Source organism: Chelonoidis abingdonii, chromosome 2 (genome assembly GCF_003597395.2).
Source record: "Chelonoidis abingdonii isolate Lonesome George chromosome 2, CheloAbing_2.0, whole genome shotgun sequence".
Lineage (NCBI taxonomy): Eukaryota > Metazoa > Chordata > Testudines > Testudinidae > Chelonoidis > Chelonoidis abingdonii.
This window is the reverse complement of record NC_133770.1, coordinates 220,274,676-220,297,788: the sequence shown is the minus strand read 5'-3', so window position 1 is coordinate 220,297,788 and position 23,113 is coordinate 220,274,676. Positions and strand designations below refer to the sequence as shown.

The following is a 23,113-nucleotide window of genomic DNA, read 5'->3' as shown; positions in this document are numbered from 1 at the left end:
GATGATGGGAGCCAATGGTATGCACATTTGGAAATTTAGGAGCAAATTGTGGCTGCTCTAAAACAACTACCCTGGAGTGGAGAGGATATTGAGTGTCCCTCCCAGGCAGAGGCAGCCATCAGTTGGTTGCTTCAATAAAGGAGATCATGTTGAAGAAGCCAGATACTTTGCAGTTCTAATAGTGCTGGTAGAGGGATGTGTACTCATTCACTAGCCAGATGCTCTAACCTGGAGTGGGGAAGTGCATGCTGCACTGTTACAGGAGTTGCCAGTGAGCATCCTGAAGGTGCTAGGCTGCACCTGGATACTGTTTTATCATTTCATGTCTACTCCGGCTTGGGTACAACATCTTGTTCCCCTTGTAAGAGCTTTAATTTGGCCTGTGGAACATTGGACATATACCTGTTCTTTGCAAAAGTTTAAACTATGTGGGCCAGATCCTTTAGGCCTGTTTACAGAGTAGTAAGGGGCATGTTAGCTTTAGGTAGCTTGATGAACCAACTGAATATCAAGCTGACCCATGATATGGAGTGTTGGACCTGGTGTGTAAAAGGGGAAATGAGAGAACCCACACTTACTTCCCAGGTGAAAGTTCACTACGAGGTGGGTTACCTACATTATCGGAAAAACCCCAGTGTAGGAACTGTTTGCACTACTGCAGCTCTGCTGCCACGTCGGAGCTGTGCCGCTGTAGTCACTGTAGGATAGACAATAACCAATGATTCTTACCTTGTGTCTGAGGTTAGCTAGGTGGAGTGCTCTTTTTTCTTACTGCCTGCCTGGTGTGGGAGTGGAAAGATTTCACCCAGTGGGACTGTCTTCTCTCCTTATCTGACAGTTCTTTTTCAGGGGTGTTGCTGTGAAGAGGCTGAAACGTGCTGGGCTTGTTCCTTTCTTGTGCATGCCCAGTGTCTTCCAACAATCTCATCCTGAGTAGTTCATCTTTCATACATGAGGGTCAGACTAAGAAGAATATTCAGATTGCACGCTCATTGGGGTGGGACCCTATGTTTGCTTGATATGTAGCGTGCACATCAAAAATAAATAAGATGATTCTGGAAAAGAGGAGGACTTGGGTAGCCATATAATCCTAACACAATTCTCTAGCGCTTCAGGACTTGTGACTTCAAAGCCAAGACGAGTCATAGAGCTCCTGCTGTCTTTCTGCCACAGAAGAATCTGGGCCCAGGATTTGGCCTAATATTTTTGTGTTATGTTTATTGTTTTGCAATAAGCAATGCACAGTTGTTCCATAGCATAAATGTAACAAATGTATTCCTTTGATTCTTTCATCAGTACGTCTTGTTTATGTGTCATGAACAAACCCTTAAGAGGATTTTTGTACCTGTATTTTCTTGAAGAAGCAGAATCAGTTTTATATATAAACAGTATTGTTTTATAAAGAATGATTTGCTCTCACTGTCCAGGGCCCTGTATAGAAAAGGATGGAAGTACATGCTTAAGGGACTTAAACGTGCACTTACGTACTTCCCTAAATAGGGATGGTTTCGTAAATTGGACCCTGGATCTTTTGCATGTAAAAGTCAGGTGCAAGTGTGCATACTCTTATAAGTGTACACACTTTTAAAAACTTAGGCCACTATGTATATGATAATAGCAATCCAAGATTTGAAAGCAAATGAGAAATTTTAATTGAATGGACCCTTGGTAGTTTTCTTAAAAGTAATTATCTTGTGGGAGAAGGGTTAAATCAAAGATTGCTGTCTTGTAACTTATGTTGTGAAATAATCAGTTGTATACCTCCAGTTTAAAAGCAATCAGAATGTGTGGGGGAGATGATGTGTTTTTGTAGGAAATAAAAAAAACTGTGCTTTTCTTTAAGTATCCTTATTTTGACAGAAAAAAAATTCTTTAGCTGTCTCCATAAACCATTCATGAAAGTAATATTTCAGAGTGATAACAAATGCTCATGTCATTGCCAGTTTTCTGCTGGAGGAAGAACTGAATTTCATGCCATAGTATCATCCCGCCAAGCTAGGGAGTGCTAAAGCTGAAGTTGAATTGGTAAATGAAGTGTTAAAAAAAACTTTATTTACATTTTGCAATAGAAATGTACAGAAAATCTTCGTAATTTGTTTTAAAAAAAATCATACATTCAGTAGTAAGGTCTAGCTGGTTTTGAGATCTAATCTGTCAGGCAATTCTTTTTCATAGAACTAACACTGAGCCTCGGAAAGATCTGGCATACTTCCAGCAATGATTTAAGAATACAAATTCTCTCTACTGTGTGCTGTTTTTAACAACACATAAAGCAACTGGCACTGGCAAATTGGGAGAAGGAAGGGAGTATCTTGTTTGGAATGTTTAACATTTATAGAAATAATCAGGAACGGAGGAAAGGGGGTGTTCCAGTTACTTTACTAGTTTCTGTTAGCCTTGACAGCTCCAGTTTCCATAGTGATATCAAGAAGTTGCAGCTACATTCTAATACTTAGGCTTGGCTACAATAAAGCCTTGGCAGTTGTAGTCCTTTGGACAAAGATATTCCCTGGCTCAGATCTCATAAAACCCTTTAGGATTTACTACATATTTAGGCTGAACTACTATAGTTTTTTTCCATTTAAAACAAAACAAAAAATTTAGTCAAAAATCTACCTCTGTGGTAATAACAGTAACTTGTATAAAGTTCTTTCATTATTCATAGTAAGAGCAGATCATGCAAGTCTCCCCAATCACAAGTGATGTATGAAAAATGCAGACAATTTAATATATTTAGATGCAAACCACTGCTGTACTTCTGGTGATATAAACTTTGCTTCAGTCATTTCAACTGATGTTAACTGGAATAAACAGTATGATAGGCTCTTTGCGTAATAAAGCACAATTTATGGAACACCTGCTGTCCTACTGGAATGTTTTTGTTTATAACTTATGTTGGTGTCATTTTATGTTTTAGAAAGTACAGCAGTATACATTAATAATTCAAGCTACGGACATGGAAGGAAACCCAACATATGGTCTTTCAAACACAGCAACTGCTGTCATCACAGTGACAGATGTCAATGACAATCCTCCAGAGTTCACTGCTATGACTGTAAGTACAGGACAGAAGTAAATGAAAGGTATGAATGTTTATGGCCATTATTAATGAATTTTTCACATTATATATAATATAAGCGACTGGATAGCGTAGTGGTTAAGAGCGCCGCCCTTTGATATGGGAGACCGCCCTTTGATACGAGAGACCGGGGTTCAAATCCCGGTGGGTACCCAACTTTCCAGTAGGGGTCCTTGGGCAAAAGACCCCCTAACGCTTCACCTGCCTACCTCAAATATGAGAGTGACACGAACTAGGAGAGTCATGCCGGCTCGGACGTCGCCCGGATTAACAAGGTCCGCGCCAGATGTTGAGGAACCAGGACAATCTGACGATAAGTGGGCTACTGGAACAAACCATTCATGGACGAGACAAGAGAACCTGGAATTGATGGAATGCTACTACAACAGTAGACCTAATGAGAGGGGATATATGAAACGTATGAGGGGACTGTGGATGGACAAAAGACCTACATCCACACTTACTGAGAAACAGCTAGTTACCCAACGCTTCAACATAGTAAAGAGGAAGCTGCTCTCACAGCTTGAGATAGACCAACTCCACATTACATCCCAGACTCAAGAAGACCTGGAAGAACAAGTGGATGTGCAGCCCACACCTGAAGCTGAAACTTCACTGCCACCCCCTCCATTGCAGAGCACAGCAGCTGATATGAGGCATAAGATCATGGAGAAACTAGCTACAGTCAATCCTCGAGACCGATTACCAAGGCTCAGTGGAGAAGTACCATCAGATAGTATGTTAGAAGATGCCAATAGAGCCCTCATGACAATCCCTACTACCACCATAACTCAAACCAATGAACTGGTATACGCTACAGCCTCTGTAATCCTGGAGATGCTTGGCTACACGATCAAGAAGAACAACAGTATGTACCCACCCTGGAAAATGAGGTTGGAGGATAAGATCAAGGCGACTCGGAGAGAAGTTAGTCAGCTGGTGGAACTACAGAAGGGTGTAGAGATTAAGGATAAGACTTGGCTACTGAAAAAATACAAGGGCCTGACTCCATCTGAAGCCCTAGAGACTGCTAAACAAAGGCTCACAGCACTGGCTACCAGGCTAAGGAGATACACTAGAGAAGCAGAGGCCAAAAAAGTAAATGCCCTGTTCTCCAAAGAACCATCCAAGGTGTACTCCCAACTGCAGTGCAACAACACAATAACAGCAGAGCCACCAGCAGCAGAAACTGAACAGTACTGGAAGAACATATGGGAGAAAGAGAAGACTCATAACACCAGTGCAAAGTGGCTGCAGGACCTGAGAACAGAGCACAGCAATCTCCCAGAACAGAAACCAGTCACCATCACAGTAGAAGACATCCAGCAGCGGGTCAAGAACATGAAGAGCTGGACAGCACCTGGACCAGACATGATCCACACCTACTGGCTAAAGAAACTAACAGCAGTGCATGAACGCCTAGCAGCACAGATGAACCAGCTGCTAGCAGCAGGCTCCCACCCAAACTGGCTAACACAAGGAAGGACAGTGCTGATCATGAAAGACCCCTGCAAGGGAACAGAACCGTCCAACTACCGGCCAATAACCTGCCTCCCCACAACATGGAAAGTCCTATCAGGCATCATAGCTGCCAAGCTACAGGACCACATGGGCCAGTACATGAGCACAGCTCAGAAGGGCATTGGGAACAACACCAGAGGCTCAAAACACCAGTTGCTCATAGATAGAGCAGTCGCCCAAGACTCAAGGTCTAGACAGACCAATCTGAGCACAGCCTGGATTGACTACAGGAAAGCCTACGACTCAATGCCGCACACGTGGATCTGTGAATGTCTGGCGCTATACAAAGTCAACAGGACACTAAGGACCTTCCTCAAGAACTCAATGGGACTATGGAAGACAACACTAGAAGTCAACTCAAGGCAACTTGCACAAGTGGCCATCAAGTGCGGCATATACCAAGGTGATGCACTGTCCCCGCTGCTGTTCTGCATAGGCTTAAACCCCCTCAGCCAGATAATCACAAGGACTGGATACGGGTACAGGTTCAGGAGTGGAACTACCATCAGCCACCTCCTCTACATGGATGACATCAAGCTGTATGCTAAGAATGAACGAGACATCGACTCGCTAATCCACCTGACGCGGATCTACAGTGAGGATATCGGGATGTCATTCGGACTGGAGAAGTGTGGCCGGATGGTAGTGAAGAGAGGGAAGGTAGTCAAGACTGATGGGGTGGAACTACCAGCGGGCCACATAGCAGACATACAGACCAGCTACAAGTACATTGGCGTCCCACAGTCACATGGAAACCACGATGAGGAGGCAAGGAAGACAGCAACATCCAAGTATCACCAAAGGATAAGACAGGTCCTGAAGAGCCAGCTCAGTGGGAAGAACAAGATCCACGCCATCAACAGATACGCCCTGCCGGTCATCAGATACCCTGCCGGTATAGTGAGCTGGCCAAAGGAGGACATGGAGGCTGCCGATGTGAAGACCCGGAAGCTCCTCACAATGCACGGAGGTTTCCACCCCAAGTCCAACACCCAGAGACTGTATACCAGCCGGAAAGAAGGCGGGCGGGGCTTGGTGAGCGTCAAAGCCACTGTCCTGGATGAAACCCGGAACATCCAGGAGTACATCAGTAAGATGGCCCCCAAAGATGAGCTGCTGAGAGAATGCCTGAGGCAGCAGCAGACATGGGAGGAAGACCAAGCAGAAGAAGTGCCATGGCAAGACAAGACCCTGCATGGGATGTACCATCGACAGATAGCTGAGGTGGCTGACATTGGGAAATCCTACCAGTGGCTGGAAAGGGCTGGACTAAAAGACAGCACTGAGGCACTGATCATAGCAGCACAGGAACAGGCACTGAGCACCAGATCCATTGAAGCAGGGGTCTACCACACTAGAGAGGACCCAAGGTGCAGACTGTGCAGAGAGGCCTCAGAGACAGTCCAACACATAGTGGCAGGATGTAAGATGCAGGCAGGAACAGCATACACTGAACGGCACAACCAAGTGGCTGGCATTGTGTACAGGAACATCTGCACAGCGTATGGGCTAGACCCTCCCAAGACCAGATGGGAGATTCCACAGAAGGTTGTGGAGAATAGCAGGGCTAAGATTCTGTGGGACTTCCAGATCCAGACGGACAGGCAGGTACTGGCCAATCAACCAGACATCGTGGTAATAGACAAGGAGCAGAAGACAGCGGTGGTGATAGATATAGCAGTGCCAAGTGACAGCAACATCAGGAAGAAGGAATATGAGAAGCTGGAGAAGTACCAGGGCCTGAAAGAGGAACTAGAGAGGATGTGGAAAGTGAAGGCCAAAGTGGTCCCAGTGGTGGTAGGAGCACTCGGGGCTGTGACTCCTAAGCTGGGTGAGTGGCTCCAACAGATCCCAGGAACAACATCAGAGCTGTCTGTCCAGAAGAGTGCAGTGCTAGGAACAGCTAAGATACTGCGCAGAACCCTCAAACTCCCAGGCCTCTGGTAGAGGACCCGAGGTTGAGGAAGACACATACCACCCATAGGGGTGAGAGGGGAGGGTTTTTTTTTGTTTTGTTTTTTTTAAATATGAATTGAAAATATTTGCTACTTATCTAATAACCTGCTGTGTTGCAAGGATTTAACCAAGAGGAGAATCTCTCCCTTAGGACATACCATACTTACTTCAAAATACAATATTTAGCTAAGGAATCAACCCCCTCGTTTTCTAGGTGGTTTCAGATAGGTTTTAGTTTGCTAGCTCACATTCCTGTTTGATAATGGTAGACTGCCAGTTGGTGGTCTCCTTTATTAAAGTATTTGTCAGATTTTTTTTTTCCAGGTAAATGGATCACAGAGAATTTTGACTAAAATCGACTAAAGCAAGACATCAGGAATCCTCACAGGTTTTCAATCCTCAGGTGATATAAATTGTCATAGCTCCATTGAAGACAATTTACACCAGCTGAGACTCTGCCTCTTAGTGTACAATTGAACTAAGATGAATACCAGTTTCTGTGCCCTGATGAGTATTTCATGGTGCTATTATACACTGATATATATAGTATGAACATAAGAACAGCCATACTGGGTCAGACCAAAGGCCCATCTAGCCCAGTATCCTATCATCCAGCAGTGGCCAATGCCAGTTGCCCCAGAGGGAAATGAACAGAACAGGTAATCACCAAGTGATCCATCTGCTGTCGCCCATTGCCAGCTTCTGTCAAACAGAATGTAAAATATGTAAAAATGTATGTTTTTTTGTTGTAGTTCTATGGCGAGGTACCTGAAAATAGAGTGGACATCATAGTAGCTAATCTAACTGTAACTGATAAGGATCAGCCACACACTCCTGCCTGGAACGCAATGTACCGAATGACTGGTGGAGATCCTACAGGCCGATTTACTATTCTGACTGATCCAAATAGTAATGATGGGTTGGTAACTGTTGTGAAGGTAAGTGATATCCACAGCTCATTGAATTAAGCAGAGACAGAGAAGTAGGAGAGCACTGAGAATAAGTATCTCCCTGCTGTTTAATCCTGAGTCCAGTGTGAAATTTGAAATTAAAATTAATGTGCACCATGCTTGTTCTGAAAGTCACTTGTTCATCTTTTGAATGGTCCTCCTACTTACATTGTCATGGACAATCTAAAATACCAATTCTGAAAATCAGGTTTAAATGGCAGATTAGAAAATCTTTATTTGCCAGAAATAAAAGTTAGCCTGTGACAAAGCCATGTGCCTAGCAGTGGCATCAGAACTAGCATTAACGACTCTCTGTTGAAATAGTAAACAAACTACTTTCTATCTTTTGTTCAGCATTGATCTTCCAGGCCTAAGGATGCCTTTCCTCACAAATATGATGCCAGTTTGTTCCCATTAGGCAGCTGACACAAAATAGCCAGTCAGGTTGATATCAGAGGGGAAGGAGAGTGCTATTAGTAATGGTAGGAAGCTACTTTTCAACAGGCTTCTAAAGGACGATGCTATTTTTAAGACCTCATTCAAAAGCCTTGTATGGAGCAGGTTCTTCATCTTCATTCACCAGCCAAAAAAGTCCTGGACCGAAGGAATGACTTGTTTTTTTAAGTTATGATAAAAAAGCAGTACTACAATTTGAATCTGTCAAGTAGTAGTCCCCTTTCCTCTCATCTGTCTGGTAAGTGTCCAGACTCTTAGTTTGTCTGGTTCATTTTTGGATACGTCCACTCAAGTGGGTGACAGGATATGAAATCCAGCACTCAGGCTGGAAATACCTGTGTTCCAGTCTGGGATATGGTGGCATTATTTATTTATTAATTTATCCTTCAGTACTTGGGGGGGCGGGATCTATGGCTTTATACAGCAATCTAGGCTACATTGCATGCTTTTTTTTTTTTCCACAAGTCCCTATGCTGTATAATTGTCATTTCTTGAGAGATACCAGTTGTGTTTGATTCTGCTGACAAGACACGCTTGACTGCCTATGTTCCTTGTATTTAGGAACGTATTAATCCATTTCAGATCTATTGACAGTTAGAAACTTGAAACCTCTGAAAGAGCAAACAAAATAATACTCAAATCAGTATAGAGAATCAAATAAAATTCCCAAGGGCATAATATGCTTGAAATACTTCAAATTAAATTATTTTTTTAAACTGACAGTAGAGAGGCAAAACAGTAAATCTAGATAAATAAATGGCATTCTGGGGAAACCAGTTGTAAGCACCGATTTGGACTAATTTGGCTTAAGGACTCTTGAGGGGGCAGAAGTTGGCAGGAGATTCTTCACCAGCCACAGTGAAAAAGGAACATGCTCCCTGAGGGACAAGGAGTGGCTGAACCCCCTAAGCAGGGGTCAGATGAGCTATCATTGCCCCTTGAATCCCTCTGCCTATGGATGTTCCTAGCTGCCCTTGGCACTACAAGAGCTGCTGCAGAAATTGTCCTGAAGTGCTGCAGAATTCCGTAGTCCAGAAAAACATATAGAAACTTTATATGTACTGGTTTTGCACTGGTTCTCTTTTGTTTAGGCTCTGTGTTCATCTAGCTCAATATAAGCATCATAAAACAGAAGAACTTTTAAAGTACTTTTTTGTTTGCATGCTAGTCACTACTATGAACAACTGCTAATATTTCCCCCCTTTTGTTTTTGCCAGCCAATAGACTTTGAGACCAATAGGATGTTTGTACTTACTGTAGCTGCGGAAAATCAAGTGCCTTTGGCCAAGGGAATTCAGCATCCTCCTCAGTCAACAGCAACTGTATCCATTACCGTCATTGATGTGAATGAGAGTCCATATTTTGTCCCAAATCCTAAGCTTATAAGGCAGGAGGAAGGGCTTCTTGCTGGTAACATGTTAACTACTTTCACCGCTCAGGACCCAGATCGTTACATGCAGCAAACTGCGCTCAGGTATGATGTAAAGCATAATTCCCGTGTTATCCCATGCTGTTAATCTCAAAATTGGGCCTAATCCCCCAGCCGTCTGCACAGGTTCTGAAGGCTTGAAACAGAATACAGAATGCTGTATTTCTCTTTGGGGTTGGCCATGAAGTGAAGAGCCCGTATATGATTTCTCTGTTTACTACAGCACCCCAGAGAGGGAATTATGGGTGGACTGCAAATAAGTCTGCATCTAGTGCAGATCTGCAGGTAGAGCAAACTATGACATCATCTTCTGCTCATAGGGCTCAAATTCATCAAGGTACCTAAACACACACAGAACTTTAAGCATATGGGCTGTCCCAGTGAATTGAGTCATGTCATGGTATTATTCCCCACTCTGAAACTTAGCGTCCAAAAGATGGGGTACCAGCATGAATTCCTCTAAGCTTAATTACCAGCTTAGAACCTGTAGCGCTGCTACCAACCAGGAATTCCAGTGCCTGGTACACTCTGGTCCCCCCAAAACCTTGCCCGGGGAACCCCAAGACCCAGACCCTCTGGATCTTAACACAAGGAAAGAAAACCCTTTCCCCCACAGTTGCCTCTCCCAGGTTTCCCCTCCCTGGGTTACCCTGGAAGATCACTGTGATTCAAACTCCTTGAATCACAAAACAGAGAGGAAAATTCACCTTCCTCCCTCCTTCTCTTTCCCCCTCCCAGACTCTTCCTGAGAGAGAAAGTAATCCTGACACACAGAGAAATGAACTTTCTTCCCTCTTCCCTCCTTTCCCCACCAATTCCCTGGTGAATTCCAGACCAGGTCCTCTTGGGTTCACCAGATAAACAACAATCATAGTTCTTAAACGAAGAAAAAGCTTTAATTAAATGAAGGAATCAAACGATAAAAATTGTCTTGTAAACTTTAGATGAGATTAGGTTAAGGTTTTCCGCTATAGACACTGGGAATACCTCCGCTAAGTATACAAAAACATTAAAATCCTTCAGACGCAAACACACTTGAACTATCTCCCAGCCAAATACACATTTGACTCTTCTCCCAGCCAATACACATTTGAAAACCTCCTCCGCCAATGCCACATTGCAAATTACAAGAAACAATAAGCCTAACTCCTTATCTACCTTAGTACTCACTATTCCTGAACTTATAAGAGCTGATTCGGAGAGATTGGGACGAAACCTGGTTGCACATCTGGCCTCTCAACCAGCAGCGAGAACAATCAACTGCAATTCTAACAGCACCACGAATTCTCATATCTAGATTTAAAGGTTCTGTCCCTGATTGGTCCTTTGGTCAGGTGACAGCCAGGCTTACTGAACTTGTTAACCCTTTACAGTCAAAAGAGATATAAAGTACTTTTGTTCTATTAACTCCTACTATCTGTTTATGACAAGTCGGGTTTTAGTTTATGCTGATGCTGACATATCTTCCTGATCAGAGTCGTAGGCTGTGATTGCTGTGGCTCAACTTTATGGCTGCCCTGCATCAGATCAGGATTCATTATCCCATCCCCAATTCATGCAGGCAAAAAAATCTTTCATTTGTTCTTTCCGTGTAAAATGAGACTTCATATAATTTTACTGTTTCTGTATTATTTAGGGCTGGTCTAGAAAATTATATCAATCCAACTATGTTGTTCAGAGTGTGAAAAATCCACACCTCTAAGCGATGTAGTTAAGATGACCTGAGTTCCCTGTAGACAGAGCTAGGTCAACACAAGAATCCTTCCAGCAACTAACTATTGCCTCTTGGGGTTGTGGATTTACTAGAGTGACGGGAGGAGTAAGCAGCTATGCCACTGTTGCGTTTTAGCCTTAGTTAATTAGTTACTATTGCTGATATTTGCTCATTTGGGGCCATAAAAGTCATATATAGGTCTATAACTTTGTAGCCTAGTACTGTTGTTTTTATTTTAAATATCACATGAGCTAAGATCATTTGTAATTTATTTAAACTAATAATTGATTCAATGACAACTTTTTATAAGGAAGGGTGGTTTTGAGTGACCCTATTCCTTCAAATCAGAATCAGAGAGTACAGTAAAACTAGTTGGATACACTGAGGTATCCATAGAAAACCAATGATTGATTGTCATCAACTGGGACTGAAAGAGCTTAAAATAATAGGGTCACTTCTGTCAAATCAGAATATGTGTACTATCTCCTCCCTCTCTTTGCACATGTATGCACACATGGTTAACAGAATTGAGAAGGCCGCAATAATGGCTTTTATGCTATAACTGAAGTAGGAGTTCCTATTAAAATAGTTTAATCATGGTTAAATGTGAAATCTGCATTCTTGTAGTGATTAAGTCATATGCAACTTAAGAAAATTGTGCATTTTACTGATTTATGACGTGTATGTTCACTTTTCAGACAGTTGTATATAACTGATTTAAAATAGACTTAGGTAACAGCTTGCTTACATGTCAAGGCTTTTAAAAACTTTCTTTATTAAAACAGTACATGTATCCAAAAATACTCTAGAATGCAAGCTAATAAACTGAAACTCATAAAATATTGTTACAGTACCAGATATATGCGTTTTCAGAAAATGAGTTAAAATATATTTATTTCATTTTTGAAAACCTTATTGGAGGATAAATAATATTTCTTATCATCAAATATGCAGGTACTCAAAGCTTTCAGATCCTGCAAACTGGCTAAAAATTGACCCAGTTAGTGGACAGATAACTACAATTGCAGTTTTGGACAGAGAGTCACAGTATGTGGAAAATAACATGTATAATGCAACTTTCCTTGCATCTGACAATGGTATGTATTCACATTTATATATATTCAGAAAGTTTTAATTCTGTATATTTGAATAACATATCGTACTAGCGCGGAAACCAAAAATGTAAGAATAAATGGTCAATTTTCACCCTGGCAGAAGGTACTAAAATTGGAGTTAATATATTGATCAGATATCTGGAAAATGGGTTAACCCGTGCGGTTGCAAATTTTGCTGATGACACACAGTTATTTAGGACAGTGAAGTCCAGTGAAGGCTGTGAGGAGCTGCAGGAGGCTCTAATCAAGCTTGGTGAATGGGCAACATAATAGCAGATGAAATTCAGTGTTAAAATGCAAAGTAATGCATGTTGGAATGAAAAAGTGCACTATATCTTTCTAGTTCTAAACTGACTGCAACACCTGGGGGGAAAGGCCAGGCCATCATCGTGGATTTCTCAGAGAAGATCTCTCCTCTATGTTAAGCTGCAGTTAGAGAAGAAAACAAAATTGTAGGATGCACAAGGAATGGGATGGGAACTAATATGGGAAATACACCTCTACCCAATATAACATGAATTCGGATATAATGCAGTAAAGCAGCGCTCCGGAGGGGCGGGGCTGCACACTCCGGTGGATCAAATCAAGTTCGATATAATGTGATTTCACCTATAAAGCGGTAAGATTTTTTGGCTCCCGAGGACAGCGTTGTATCGGGGTAGAGGTGTATTACAATTTCATTAATCAATGATATACCCTCACCAGGGATACTGTGTTACTTACTAGTCACCTCATCTCCAAAAAGGATTTTGTGGATTTAGGGGTATATATTCAGAGTGTGGGAAAATATCTCATATGAAGAGAAAATTTAGAAGAGATGATTAAGAGGTGATATCATAAAAGTATTTAAAATAGTAAATAGTATAAGGAAGGTAGAGCAGAAACTTATATTTTCCTTATTTCATAACATAAGCACAGAGGGGCATTTAATGAAATTGAAAAGTGGCAAGTTTCACACAATGGATAATTATATTGTAGAACTTGTTATCATGGGTTGTCATTGTAGACAGAATTTAACAAGATTTAAAGAAGTATTAGATACTATACAAATAAGAATATCCAAAGTTAGAAAAGTAAATACTAAAAAAAAATGAGTTTTGGAAGGGATGTAAAATCTCGTGCTTAGGGGTTTAGTTCAATCTAATTACTGGAGGTTAGATGGAAAGGTCTCTGGAGGGTGGGATTATCTCTGATCTGGCTACTGCAGGGTTGTTCGCCTCTTTCTCTGAAGCATCTGGTGTTGGCCACTGTTGGAGATAGCTTATTGGACTGGATGAACTACTGTTCTGGTCCAGTATGACAATTCCTTTGTTCCTGTATTCACCACTAAGGCCCTAATCATACAGACACTCGTGCCTTCAAAGAACATTCCCTATGAAGACAGTGAAACTACTCATGTGCAGGTTTGCAGCCTCGAGGTCAAGCACCAGATTTTGTTTATAAAGCCAGAGCCCTAAAATATAGATATGTGGAAGTGCACTGCCCCAGCATGAGCTCCTGGAGGCATTTTGCTTTGATGGCAGGCCAAAGCAGCCCCTGCTTTGTGCTTTCAGAGACTGCAGAGAGTACACACCAATTCCAGTCCTGTTCAGTTGGCTCCACTCTTGTCCTCAGGGAACACTGACACTGCTATCAATGCTCGGCTCAAGCAGTTCTTGGGCAGGCCCAGTCAGAGTCTAGCATGAAGTGTTCACAGTTATTTCAAAAGCATGTATAAGGTTTATGAATAGGTGACATTAAGACGTTAAATGTGAAAAACATTATAAAACAATTTGGTATATTTTGAGTAACATAGGGGTAGAAGAAGCGAGTTTTGTTGTCGGTGTTTTAATTATCCTTTCAAATCAAATTTCAGTTTACATTGTAACTGAACACGTACATGGGTAGCTGAAATATGCTTGTGTGAAATATTTAAATTGGTTTCTAGTAGGAAGCAAAATTAAGATACTAATTTTTTTTTCTTTAAGGAATTCCTCCTATGAGTGGAACTGGCACTCTTCAGATATATTTGCTTGACATTAATGATAATGCACCCCAAGTACATCCTCAAGAGGCTACAACCTGTGAAACACTACAGCCCAATGCAACTAACATCACAGCAACAGACCGTGATATTGATCCGAATGCAGGACCATTTGCCTTTGAACTGCCAGAAACTCCTCCTAGTATTAAGAGGAATTGGACCATCATTCGTATTAGTGGTAAAATTAATTTACACAACGGAAACTTTAATCTTTTTAAATGAACTGCTGCCTGCATTTTGTTTCGTTTCTTTTTGTGTAGCGATGGTTATTTCCCTAGATGCTCGGATTTTTTAGGTTAATGTGAATGAAATGTTACCAAATGCCATTAAAGTGAGCTCCCTTGAGAATGAGAAAAAGATATTTTAAAAGTAAGATTTAGAAACTAATGTTCACAGTAATACGAAGTCTCTGGCACCCTATATGGCATCCAGTACATCCAGTAACAGAAGGTTAATATAAAGTTCAGAAACCTGTAAATTTCCCATCATTGTTTAACATCCACATAAGCAGTTAATTTTATTTTTACACCTAATATATTTTCTCATATAGGTGATCATGCCCAACTTTCGTTAAGGATCAGGTTCCTTGAGGCTGGTATCTATGATGTTCCTATAATAATCACAGATTCTGGAAATCCTCCCAAGTCCAGCACATCTGTTCTGAAGGTGAAGGTTTGCCAGTGTGACATAAACGGAGACTGTACTGATGTAGATCGGATTGTTGGTGCAGGACTGGGCACGGGTGCCATCATTGCAATTCTGCTCTGTATCATCATCTTGCTCAGTAAGTACATGGGTCTTTCGAAATTCAGTTCTTTAAGCTCTTCTCATAGTATTTCACAAGAGCAAACCTAAATAGATAACATGAGGTTTTTTTCAAAAAGATTTTTGTGTGTATGGTAATAGTATACCTACTCCTCAGCCATCCAAATGCTGATACATAGATCCCAAGGCCAGAAACAACCATTGTGATCATCTGATCTGACCTCCGATATAACGCAGGCCATAGAACTTCTCCAAAGTAATTCCTAGAGCAGATCTCTCTGCCATGAGCAGGACCAGACAAGGATCTTGCCTCCTAAAGAATTGCCCATATTCAGCTTTATAGCTTTGATGCAGTGTTAAGATTTTCTGGTGATAATTACTAATACAATATTAGGAATAAGTAAGCCAGCAGGCAAGTGGCCTTTTGTGTGGGCACTTCAAGATTGGGGGTTCAGGAGCTGTCTTTTTGTGCTTAACACACTCTGTGCTAATAGGAATGCAGAGACTCCTTCCTCCAGGCACTTTGTGGGGTGCACATTGCCTCGTGGGTGGAGAAGAGGAGAGGCCACAGCCATGGCCATCAGAGGCCCAGTCTCTCCCCAGGCTGCTGCAGGTGTGACTCAACGCCATCCCAACAGGGGTCAGTGCCTGTAAGGCACAATTTGGCTTTGTTATCTCAAACCCAATGGAATTAAGTAAAGTAGTTTATGATTTGGGAAGGTGGCACATCACAGTCCCTCCTGCAAGGCCTGACAAGCAGCTAGTCATGCAAGAGCAGAGGTATGTGTTTGTCTAAGTCACAGGTGGGCAAACTATGGCCCACCGGCCACATCCAGCCCATGGGACCGTCCTGCCCAGCCCAGGAGGCTTGCCCTTGGCCCCTCTCCCGCTGTTCCCCCTCCCCCACAGCCTCAGCTCACTCATTCCGCTGCTGGCACAGTGCTCTGGACAGCGGGGCTGTGAGCTCCTGGGGCAGTGCAGCTGCAGAGCCAGGCCTGACCCGGTGCTCTGTGCTGTGTGGTGGTAGTCACTGGTGCTCCAGGCAGCGTGGTAAGGGGACAGGGAGCAGGGGGACTGGATAGAGGGCAGGGGAGTTTGGGGTAGTGGTCAGGGGGTGGGTGGGGGGGTGCTCAGGGGGAAAATGGGGTTGAATGGGGCAGGGGTCCCAGAGGCAGTCAGGAAGGAGGGGGGTTGGATGGGACAGCAAGGGGCAGTCAGGGGCAGGGGTTCTGGAGGCAGTCAGGGGACAGAGTGAAGGGGTGGTTGGATGGGGCAGGGCTCCCGGGGGGGGCGGGGCAACAGGAATGAGAGGAGGGGTTGGTTGGGGCAGCAGGAGTCCAGGGGCAGTCAGCAGACAGGGAGCAGGGGTATGTGGATGGGGCAGGGGTCCCAGAGGGGCCGTCAGGGACCAAGAGGGGTTGACTGGAGCAGGAGTCTGGGGGGATGGGGGCACATAGGAGGTGGAAGCCAGGCCACAACCTCCTCCCCTAACCTCCTTCCATACAATTTACGAAACCCGATGTGGCCCTCAGGCCAAAAAGTTTGCCCGCCTCTGGTCTAAGTGCTACAAAAAGCTGAAAGTGGTATTCTATTTTGTATCTAGTGCATTTGATGAGGGAAATAACTAAACACCATGACTATATGTCCAGTGTAGTAAAATTAGACACTGTAACTTTCTTACATATTTGGTTAGCTGATCTCTGATTGCAGTGGAAACACAAGAAAGGAATTCACCTGTTAAGAGTACTCAGCACCAGTCCCGAATATACAGAATAATTGAGTGGAGTCATAAAGAAGAATAAACTTTCCATGCCTGGCAAAGAATTGCATAGTAGAGTTTGTCCAGGAAAAGCAGGCTGTGCCCAGAGATGATACATTAAACATGTTTCCATGTTACTAAGACATTCTTAAAATGTTAGCCATTGATTTAGTGAAGTGCTATCATAATTACCAAATCAATTACAAATGTTTTTCAGACAGTTACATGGCAGATGAATTGAGATTTCTTGCCACCAGAATGCTTTTCTAGTTCTAATTTGAAATATGCATTCTGTACTAGGAATGAAGTCACCCACCTCCTGCTACAAGAATTACCTTTTTGTACTACATTTTCAACAACTTTAGTTATTTTGTTAGTTTATAAGTTAAAGTTTGAGAATTGTCAAGGTTCAAACAAAAAACACAGCTTCCCTTTCCAGTGTGGAAAAGTACCTGTCTCTCCTTTTGTTAGCTCAGTCCTTCTTAGCCTCAGAGACAAAGGCTTGGGCAAAGTAAAAGAAAAAAAAAACCTTCCCAATCTCACAGGGTCTGGCTGATCCCTTCTCAGCCAGCCCCTTGCTCTAGTTTCCTCTCCTTCTGGGGAGAATGCAGTCTGCGTTGCAGGAAGAGTCTCAGAGTTCAGCTGCCCCTACTTGCTGGCTGCTACTCTGCTTCTCTCTTCCTTCCCTCCCCCTTGCTTCCCTGCCAGGGAGGATTTAAAAAGGTCTCCAGCAGTTGGGCCCAGCTAAACCTAATTAGTTCCCTGATAACCCCTGTCCCAGCTGAACCTTATTCCTCCAGGGCTGAGCCTTCCGGGACCAATTACTACCCCTCTCCTGGTAGCTAATTGTCCTGAGTTTGCCACACCAGTCTCTCTTTTTTTTGCCTCCAAACCCAAGTCTAAACTTAGGTCTCGCAAACTGATCTGTTCAGGTTGACCCTGTACCATGCATCCACATGGCTCAGACTTCTGGATCAAAGTCAAAGACTGTAACTCTTCAGAGCATATGATGTGCCATGCACTATTGTGGCACTGTATAAATAAATAATATACAACTTCAGAGCTCAGTCTCTCTCTGAGAGAAATTCACTGGTGAGTCATCTCATTATGAAACTCAGTCTAAATCATTCTTGCCCTCAGTGTGCATCTTACTTTGCAGTCTGGCTAGGAGACAGGTTTGTGACCCTGTATTGTTGAAACAAGTGATTGGTGTTCAAGTCATTGCTTAACTGGAGCTAGGTCTAAGTATTTCTGAGTTTAAGGTGTTTCATTTTGATGAGAAATGCAGCAATTGCAGAGAATATTATCCTAACTAGAACTAACATTCTGTTAAATACTTCTGAACTGAAACACCAGTATCATGATAAGAAATTTAAAAGATTGTACAACAATGAATTATTAATTTCTAAATCACGGGGAAGCGGCTTGATCTAGTGGCTAGGGTACAGGGTTGGGAATCAGGCGACCTAGGTTCTCTTACTGTCTCAGTCCCTCTGATCTTGGGGAAATCACTTAACCTGTTTGTTAGTTTCTCCATCTTTGTAATAGAGATCTATAGATGAAAAGCATATGAAGTCCAACTAATATTAGTAGAGTTGGACAGCCATGCAGTTGGGGGCAGTATAGTAAGCTCCACCATGTGCAGGAGTTAGCAAGCAGTGGTTGCACTTGCTGCACACACACAGGCTCTGGAAGTCATTCTTCCTCATTCAGACAAAATTCCTAGCACTGCTCATGGAGTGATGCAACTCTGTAATGCCCCCAATGCAGGGCTGTGCCATTTAGAGAACTGGGATAAAAATGTGCCTGGATATTGGTCTTGCTTTGAGCAGGGGGCTAGACTAGATGGCTTCCTGAGGTCCCTTCCAGCATTTCAGAGGGGAAATGTCATTTTAGGTCCTAAGTTCTGAATTGTGTTACATCAGAGTAACTCCACTAAAGTCAGTAGAAATAATTTGGTGATAACTAACATAGCTGAAAGCTGAATTTAGCTCTTAAGAGTGTTTTTATGTAAAATAACTATAGTCTGTTTCACATTTCCACTGAGCCTTCACTAGTGAGTGACCTCCTCCTTGAGAGAGACCAGAGATAGTCCAACACTTTGAGAGGATACCTAGGACTTCAGCCCACGAGTCCTCAGCAGTGTGCAGCCATCTTTGTCACATGAGTTTACACAAACTATTTTTTTTATTTTGAGAGCAGTTCTCAGCTTCACAAAACGAAACTATGCACACTGCCCTTACAAATAAGATTAGAAAAGTCAAAGTTCCTTCATTTTCTGAAACATCCCAACTGTTGAGTGCTTAACTTTGCAGCCTTAACAGTAGTTTTTTAACACAGTTTCTTTGTATGATAATTAATATAATATGGAAATCCTATTTCTGGACTCTGTTGCGTCCCTTTTACTATACTAATTCAGCAAGCAAAGAGGGGCCAGAAAGGTGGCTTAATCATCTTCCCGCAAATACCACATGCATAGGGAACTTCATCAGGTCTTGTAGGGCTAGTTGATCAGTTACACACTGCCCTCACCCCACACAACCCCAAGAAGGAGAGGTATTCTGACAGCAGGGTGGAGGTAAATTGAAAGGAGGTGAAATCTGGCCAGACCACTCTGATCTCTGGCTCTTCTGGGCATTTGGAGTGATCCACCTGTGGACACTCAAAGCCATCATAAAGTAGAGTAGCCCCTAGGTTTAAAGCTACCTCTAACTTAAAACTACTTTTGCCCTCTTTTCTTTGGCTGTAATTCCAGAGTCAGGTCATTATATATGCCTCAGATCCTGGATAATTAGTGCATGGATTGTGAGTTACAGTGTTTTTCAGCTACCGAAATGATTCAGTGAAATGTCTTACTCAAAACCATGTCATGGTGTAGAATTTCGATTTAATATCGAGGGGGGTGATTTTCATAAGGTGTAAACTATGGTATAATGTGGAGAGTAGTAATGTTTTTGTTTCTGGTCTTCCCCCTTTCCAATCTAGTTCTAGTTTTGATGTTTGTAGTATGGATGAAACGCCGTGATAAGGAGCGTCAGGCCAAACAACTGTTGATCGATCCAGAAGATGACGTAAGGGACAATATTCTGAAATATGATGAAGAAGGTGGTGGAGAAGAAGACCAGGTGAGAAATGTGGTTAGTGCTTCTAATATGTGGGTTTAGACCTGAAGGTGCAATAAATCTTCTTTTCCATTACCACATTATATAACATAGCCGGTTCTTTCAATGAATTATACACATGCTGAGTAATAGAATCCTGAAAGCAGACACTGTTTTCCAGTGAGGTCTCGTCAGTTTTACAGGTGTCCAACTCCTGCTTTTTGCATGAAATACAAAACCAGTATCTCGTCCACTTATAGGCATTAAACTTCCCTTCACATTCTGGCCAAATTCCAACTTGGGTAATTACATTTAAAAGAAAATTAACATACCCTGTCATTTCAATTTTTAAATGGTGTTCTTCACTACCTCTCTAAAATACTGTTGTTTAGTGTCACTGGTGCAGAATGGCTAATGCACTCCACTCTGAACATAACTGTATTTCAGTGGTAAGTGAATGCTTCCTATATTTTAAAGTCAGTAAAACTTTTTGGGGTTCTTGTGGATGAAAAGTCCTTTGTAAATACTAGCTATTCAGAGATTGGCCAGTGCTGGAGCAGTAGATTAGAAACCTTTTACACTTCATTTGCATATCAAGGACGAGGGTGTTGGGTATTCCATCCCCAAAGGAGAATGCTGCCCTATGATATGATTACAAGTTAGCATTGGATGCATCCACCTCCCCTCCATCTCTGGAAGCACCATCATTGGAATACCAGGATGCTGGGACAGATAGACATATTTCTGGAGAATGTGCATACCCTCCATAGATGGAGCTTTCTTACCAGTGTTGAGTACTGAACATGTGGTAGAAGAAGGAGCTGCAAATGATAACAGCTGGGAAGGGAGGGAGAGTCTCCTTGTCTCCCACTGAGTCAAGGCTCATACCTACAAACAAGAAGGCTGAGGGATATTTTTATAAAATTAAGGGATTTGGGGCATGACCCCATGGACACCTCCTGAAGATAAATCTTGGGGTTAATACCTCATGTGGCTCATACACAAAGCCCTGTCCCTGCAAGTTCTACTGAGTAGTGTTAGGTTCTTAACCAAAATGTACACTCAATACTGAGGTGAGGAGGGGCTTCAGGGGAGTGGGGAATGGAAGGGATCCAATAAGACATTTTACCATGTAAAATCTAGAGTTCCATCTGAGTTTAACTGAGTAATAGGCATTTGTAGTTCTTTTTGTACAGTGTAATGGAAAATGTTGATATAGGAAATGCATGTTTGAAATGTCCCAACAAGTTCCCTGCAAGTAGCAGTCACATCTGCCACAGGCACTGGGCATAGCAAGGTATTGCAGATGCAGAGTTACCTATACAACATTGTAAACGATAGATGTTAGCGTTACCCATTTCTTAATGTTTGTGTCTTTGCCATAAACGATAGTAAGGGAGCTTTCTTCTGCTGGCTCCCATATTTCCAACACTTTCAGAATAGCAGTTGAAATTGCGGTTCTAGTCCCTTTTCAAAATAAGGCCTCCTAGAGAAAACTGCCGCCCTTTTAGTACGATTAAGGTCAATCCAGTGTGAAATTAAACGAAGGAAAAATTGTATTGTTACTCCACATCCACAAGTGACCAGTGAATGACAGAGAAAATGCTTCTTATCAATATTAACTTTAGGCCAAAAATGTCAGGATTGACTCAGCAAAAAGCTTTGGTGGAAAGCAATAATATGATTCCAGAACACTGAGGAATCAAACCAAACCTTGTCTTCCACAGCAGAATAAGCTTCCATGTTCAAAGCTTCTGTCACAGCTCAGTGAAAGCACTGCATATTTCAACAGCAATAGATGTTTCCCCAACCAATGGCTTTTTAACTCTTTATTTATTTTTGCATCCCAGTCATTTAAAAATTGTTCAAGTTGTATACTTTTTTGAACAGCTAATAATGATGCACGTGACATTTTTAAATTTTTCCCTCATGTACCTTGGGACCTTGAATTATATATGGTTCATCTTAGTGCTCAGATATGGTGATCAGTGCCATAGAAATGTCAATTAATTCATTAAATAGTTGTTGTACTGCAATTTGAAATTGAATTACAGTGAGATGTTCTTTTATTACCAGTCATGCAGTCTTTTTTTTTTTTCTGAGCTGCTATTGCAAACGTTGCAAAATTCCCGAAAGACGTGTGTCACCATCTCACTGTCCTCCTACAAGGAATCAAAATGGAGTTTTCAGTATCCAACGGCATGACTGCCTGCCTTTGAATGTTGTGTCCAGCTTCAACTCTCATTCACAAGTCATGTGAATGAATACCTTATGCCAGTGTTTCCCAAAGTTGGGACACCACTTGTGTAGGGAAAGCCCCTGGCAGGCCAGGCTGGTTTGTTTACCTGCCCTGTCCACAGGTCTGGCCGACCGTGGCTCCCACTGGCCATGGTTTTCTGCTTCAGGCCAATGGAAGCTGCTGGAAGTGGCGGCCAGTATGTCCCTCAGCCCGCGCTGCTTCCAGCAGCTCCCATTGACCTGGAGCAGCGAACCGCGGCCACTGGGAGCCACAATCGGCCGGACCTGCGGACACGGCAGGTAAACAAACCGGCCCACCTCACCAGGGGTTTTCCCTACACAAGCGGCGTCCCAAGTTTGAGAAACACTGCCTTATGCTATTTGATGTTTGAGATATTTACAATGGTATTTGATGGGATGGGATGTGACTGGCAGTATTTGAACACAAACTAAACATTGGTTCTTTCTCTAGTTAATAGAAATCTCTTTCAGATTAGCATTGAGAGCAGCGTCATGTTATTTTCAGTTTTATATCCTGTACATAATACTGATGGTTCTGTGGCAATATTTGGTCATTCTGATTTTTAAAAGCAAGGCAGTGATAGCCTTGTGTTACAAACTGTATTACAGATTCTGCGTGTATTGCACTTTCTCCCTATGTCCCAGCACTGGCGAGGGGCATGATTTCTGTCCCTTCAGCGCTGACTTGTCCTGTGGTAAGCAGTGGGCTAGAGATGAGTGTGAAGGTTACCATGGCCAGCACATCAACAGATACATCCTTCTGATGTCAGACAATGGCCTGGTCTACACAGTGTGTTTAAACTGAATTTAGTAGCGTTAAACCGATTTAACCCTGCACCCGTCCACACAACGAGGCCCTTTATATCGATATAAAGGGCTCTTTAAACTGGTTTCTGTACTCCTCCCCGATGAGAGGAGTAGCGCTGGAAATCGTATTGCATGTCGGATTAAGGTTAGTGTGGCCGCAAATCAATGGTATTGGCCTC

At 42.6% G+C, this 23,113-nt stretch overlaps 1 protein-coding gene across 1 annotated transcript in view; it reads left to right on the top strand.

Annotated features, from left to right (window-relative positions):
- The window catches only part of CDH2 (cadherin 2), a 191,551-nt gene that overhangs the window by 139,036 nt on the left and 29,402 nt on the right, over window positions 1-23,113 (top strand). Inside the window, exons 8-14 of the mRNA XM_032799049.2 lie at window positions 2,918-3,055; window positions 7,309-7,494; window positions 9,180-9,436; window positions 12,060-12,202; window positions 14,188-14,421; window positions 14,794-15,027; window positions 19,753-19,892. Coding sequence (XP_032654940.1) covers window positions 2,918-3,055; window positions 7,309-7,494; window positions 9,180-9,436; window positions 12,060-12,202; window positions 14,188-14,421; window positions 14,794-15,027; window positions 19,753-19,892 — 1,332 coding nt within the window. The remainder of the gene's footprint in view (window positions 1-2,917; window positions 3,056-7,308; window positions 7,495-9,179; window positions 9,437-12,059; window positions 12,203-14,187; window positions 14,422-14,793; window positions 15,028-19,752; window positions 19,893-23,113) is intronic.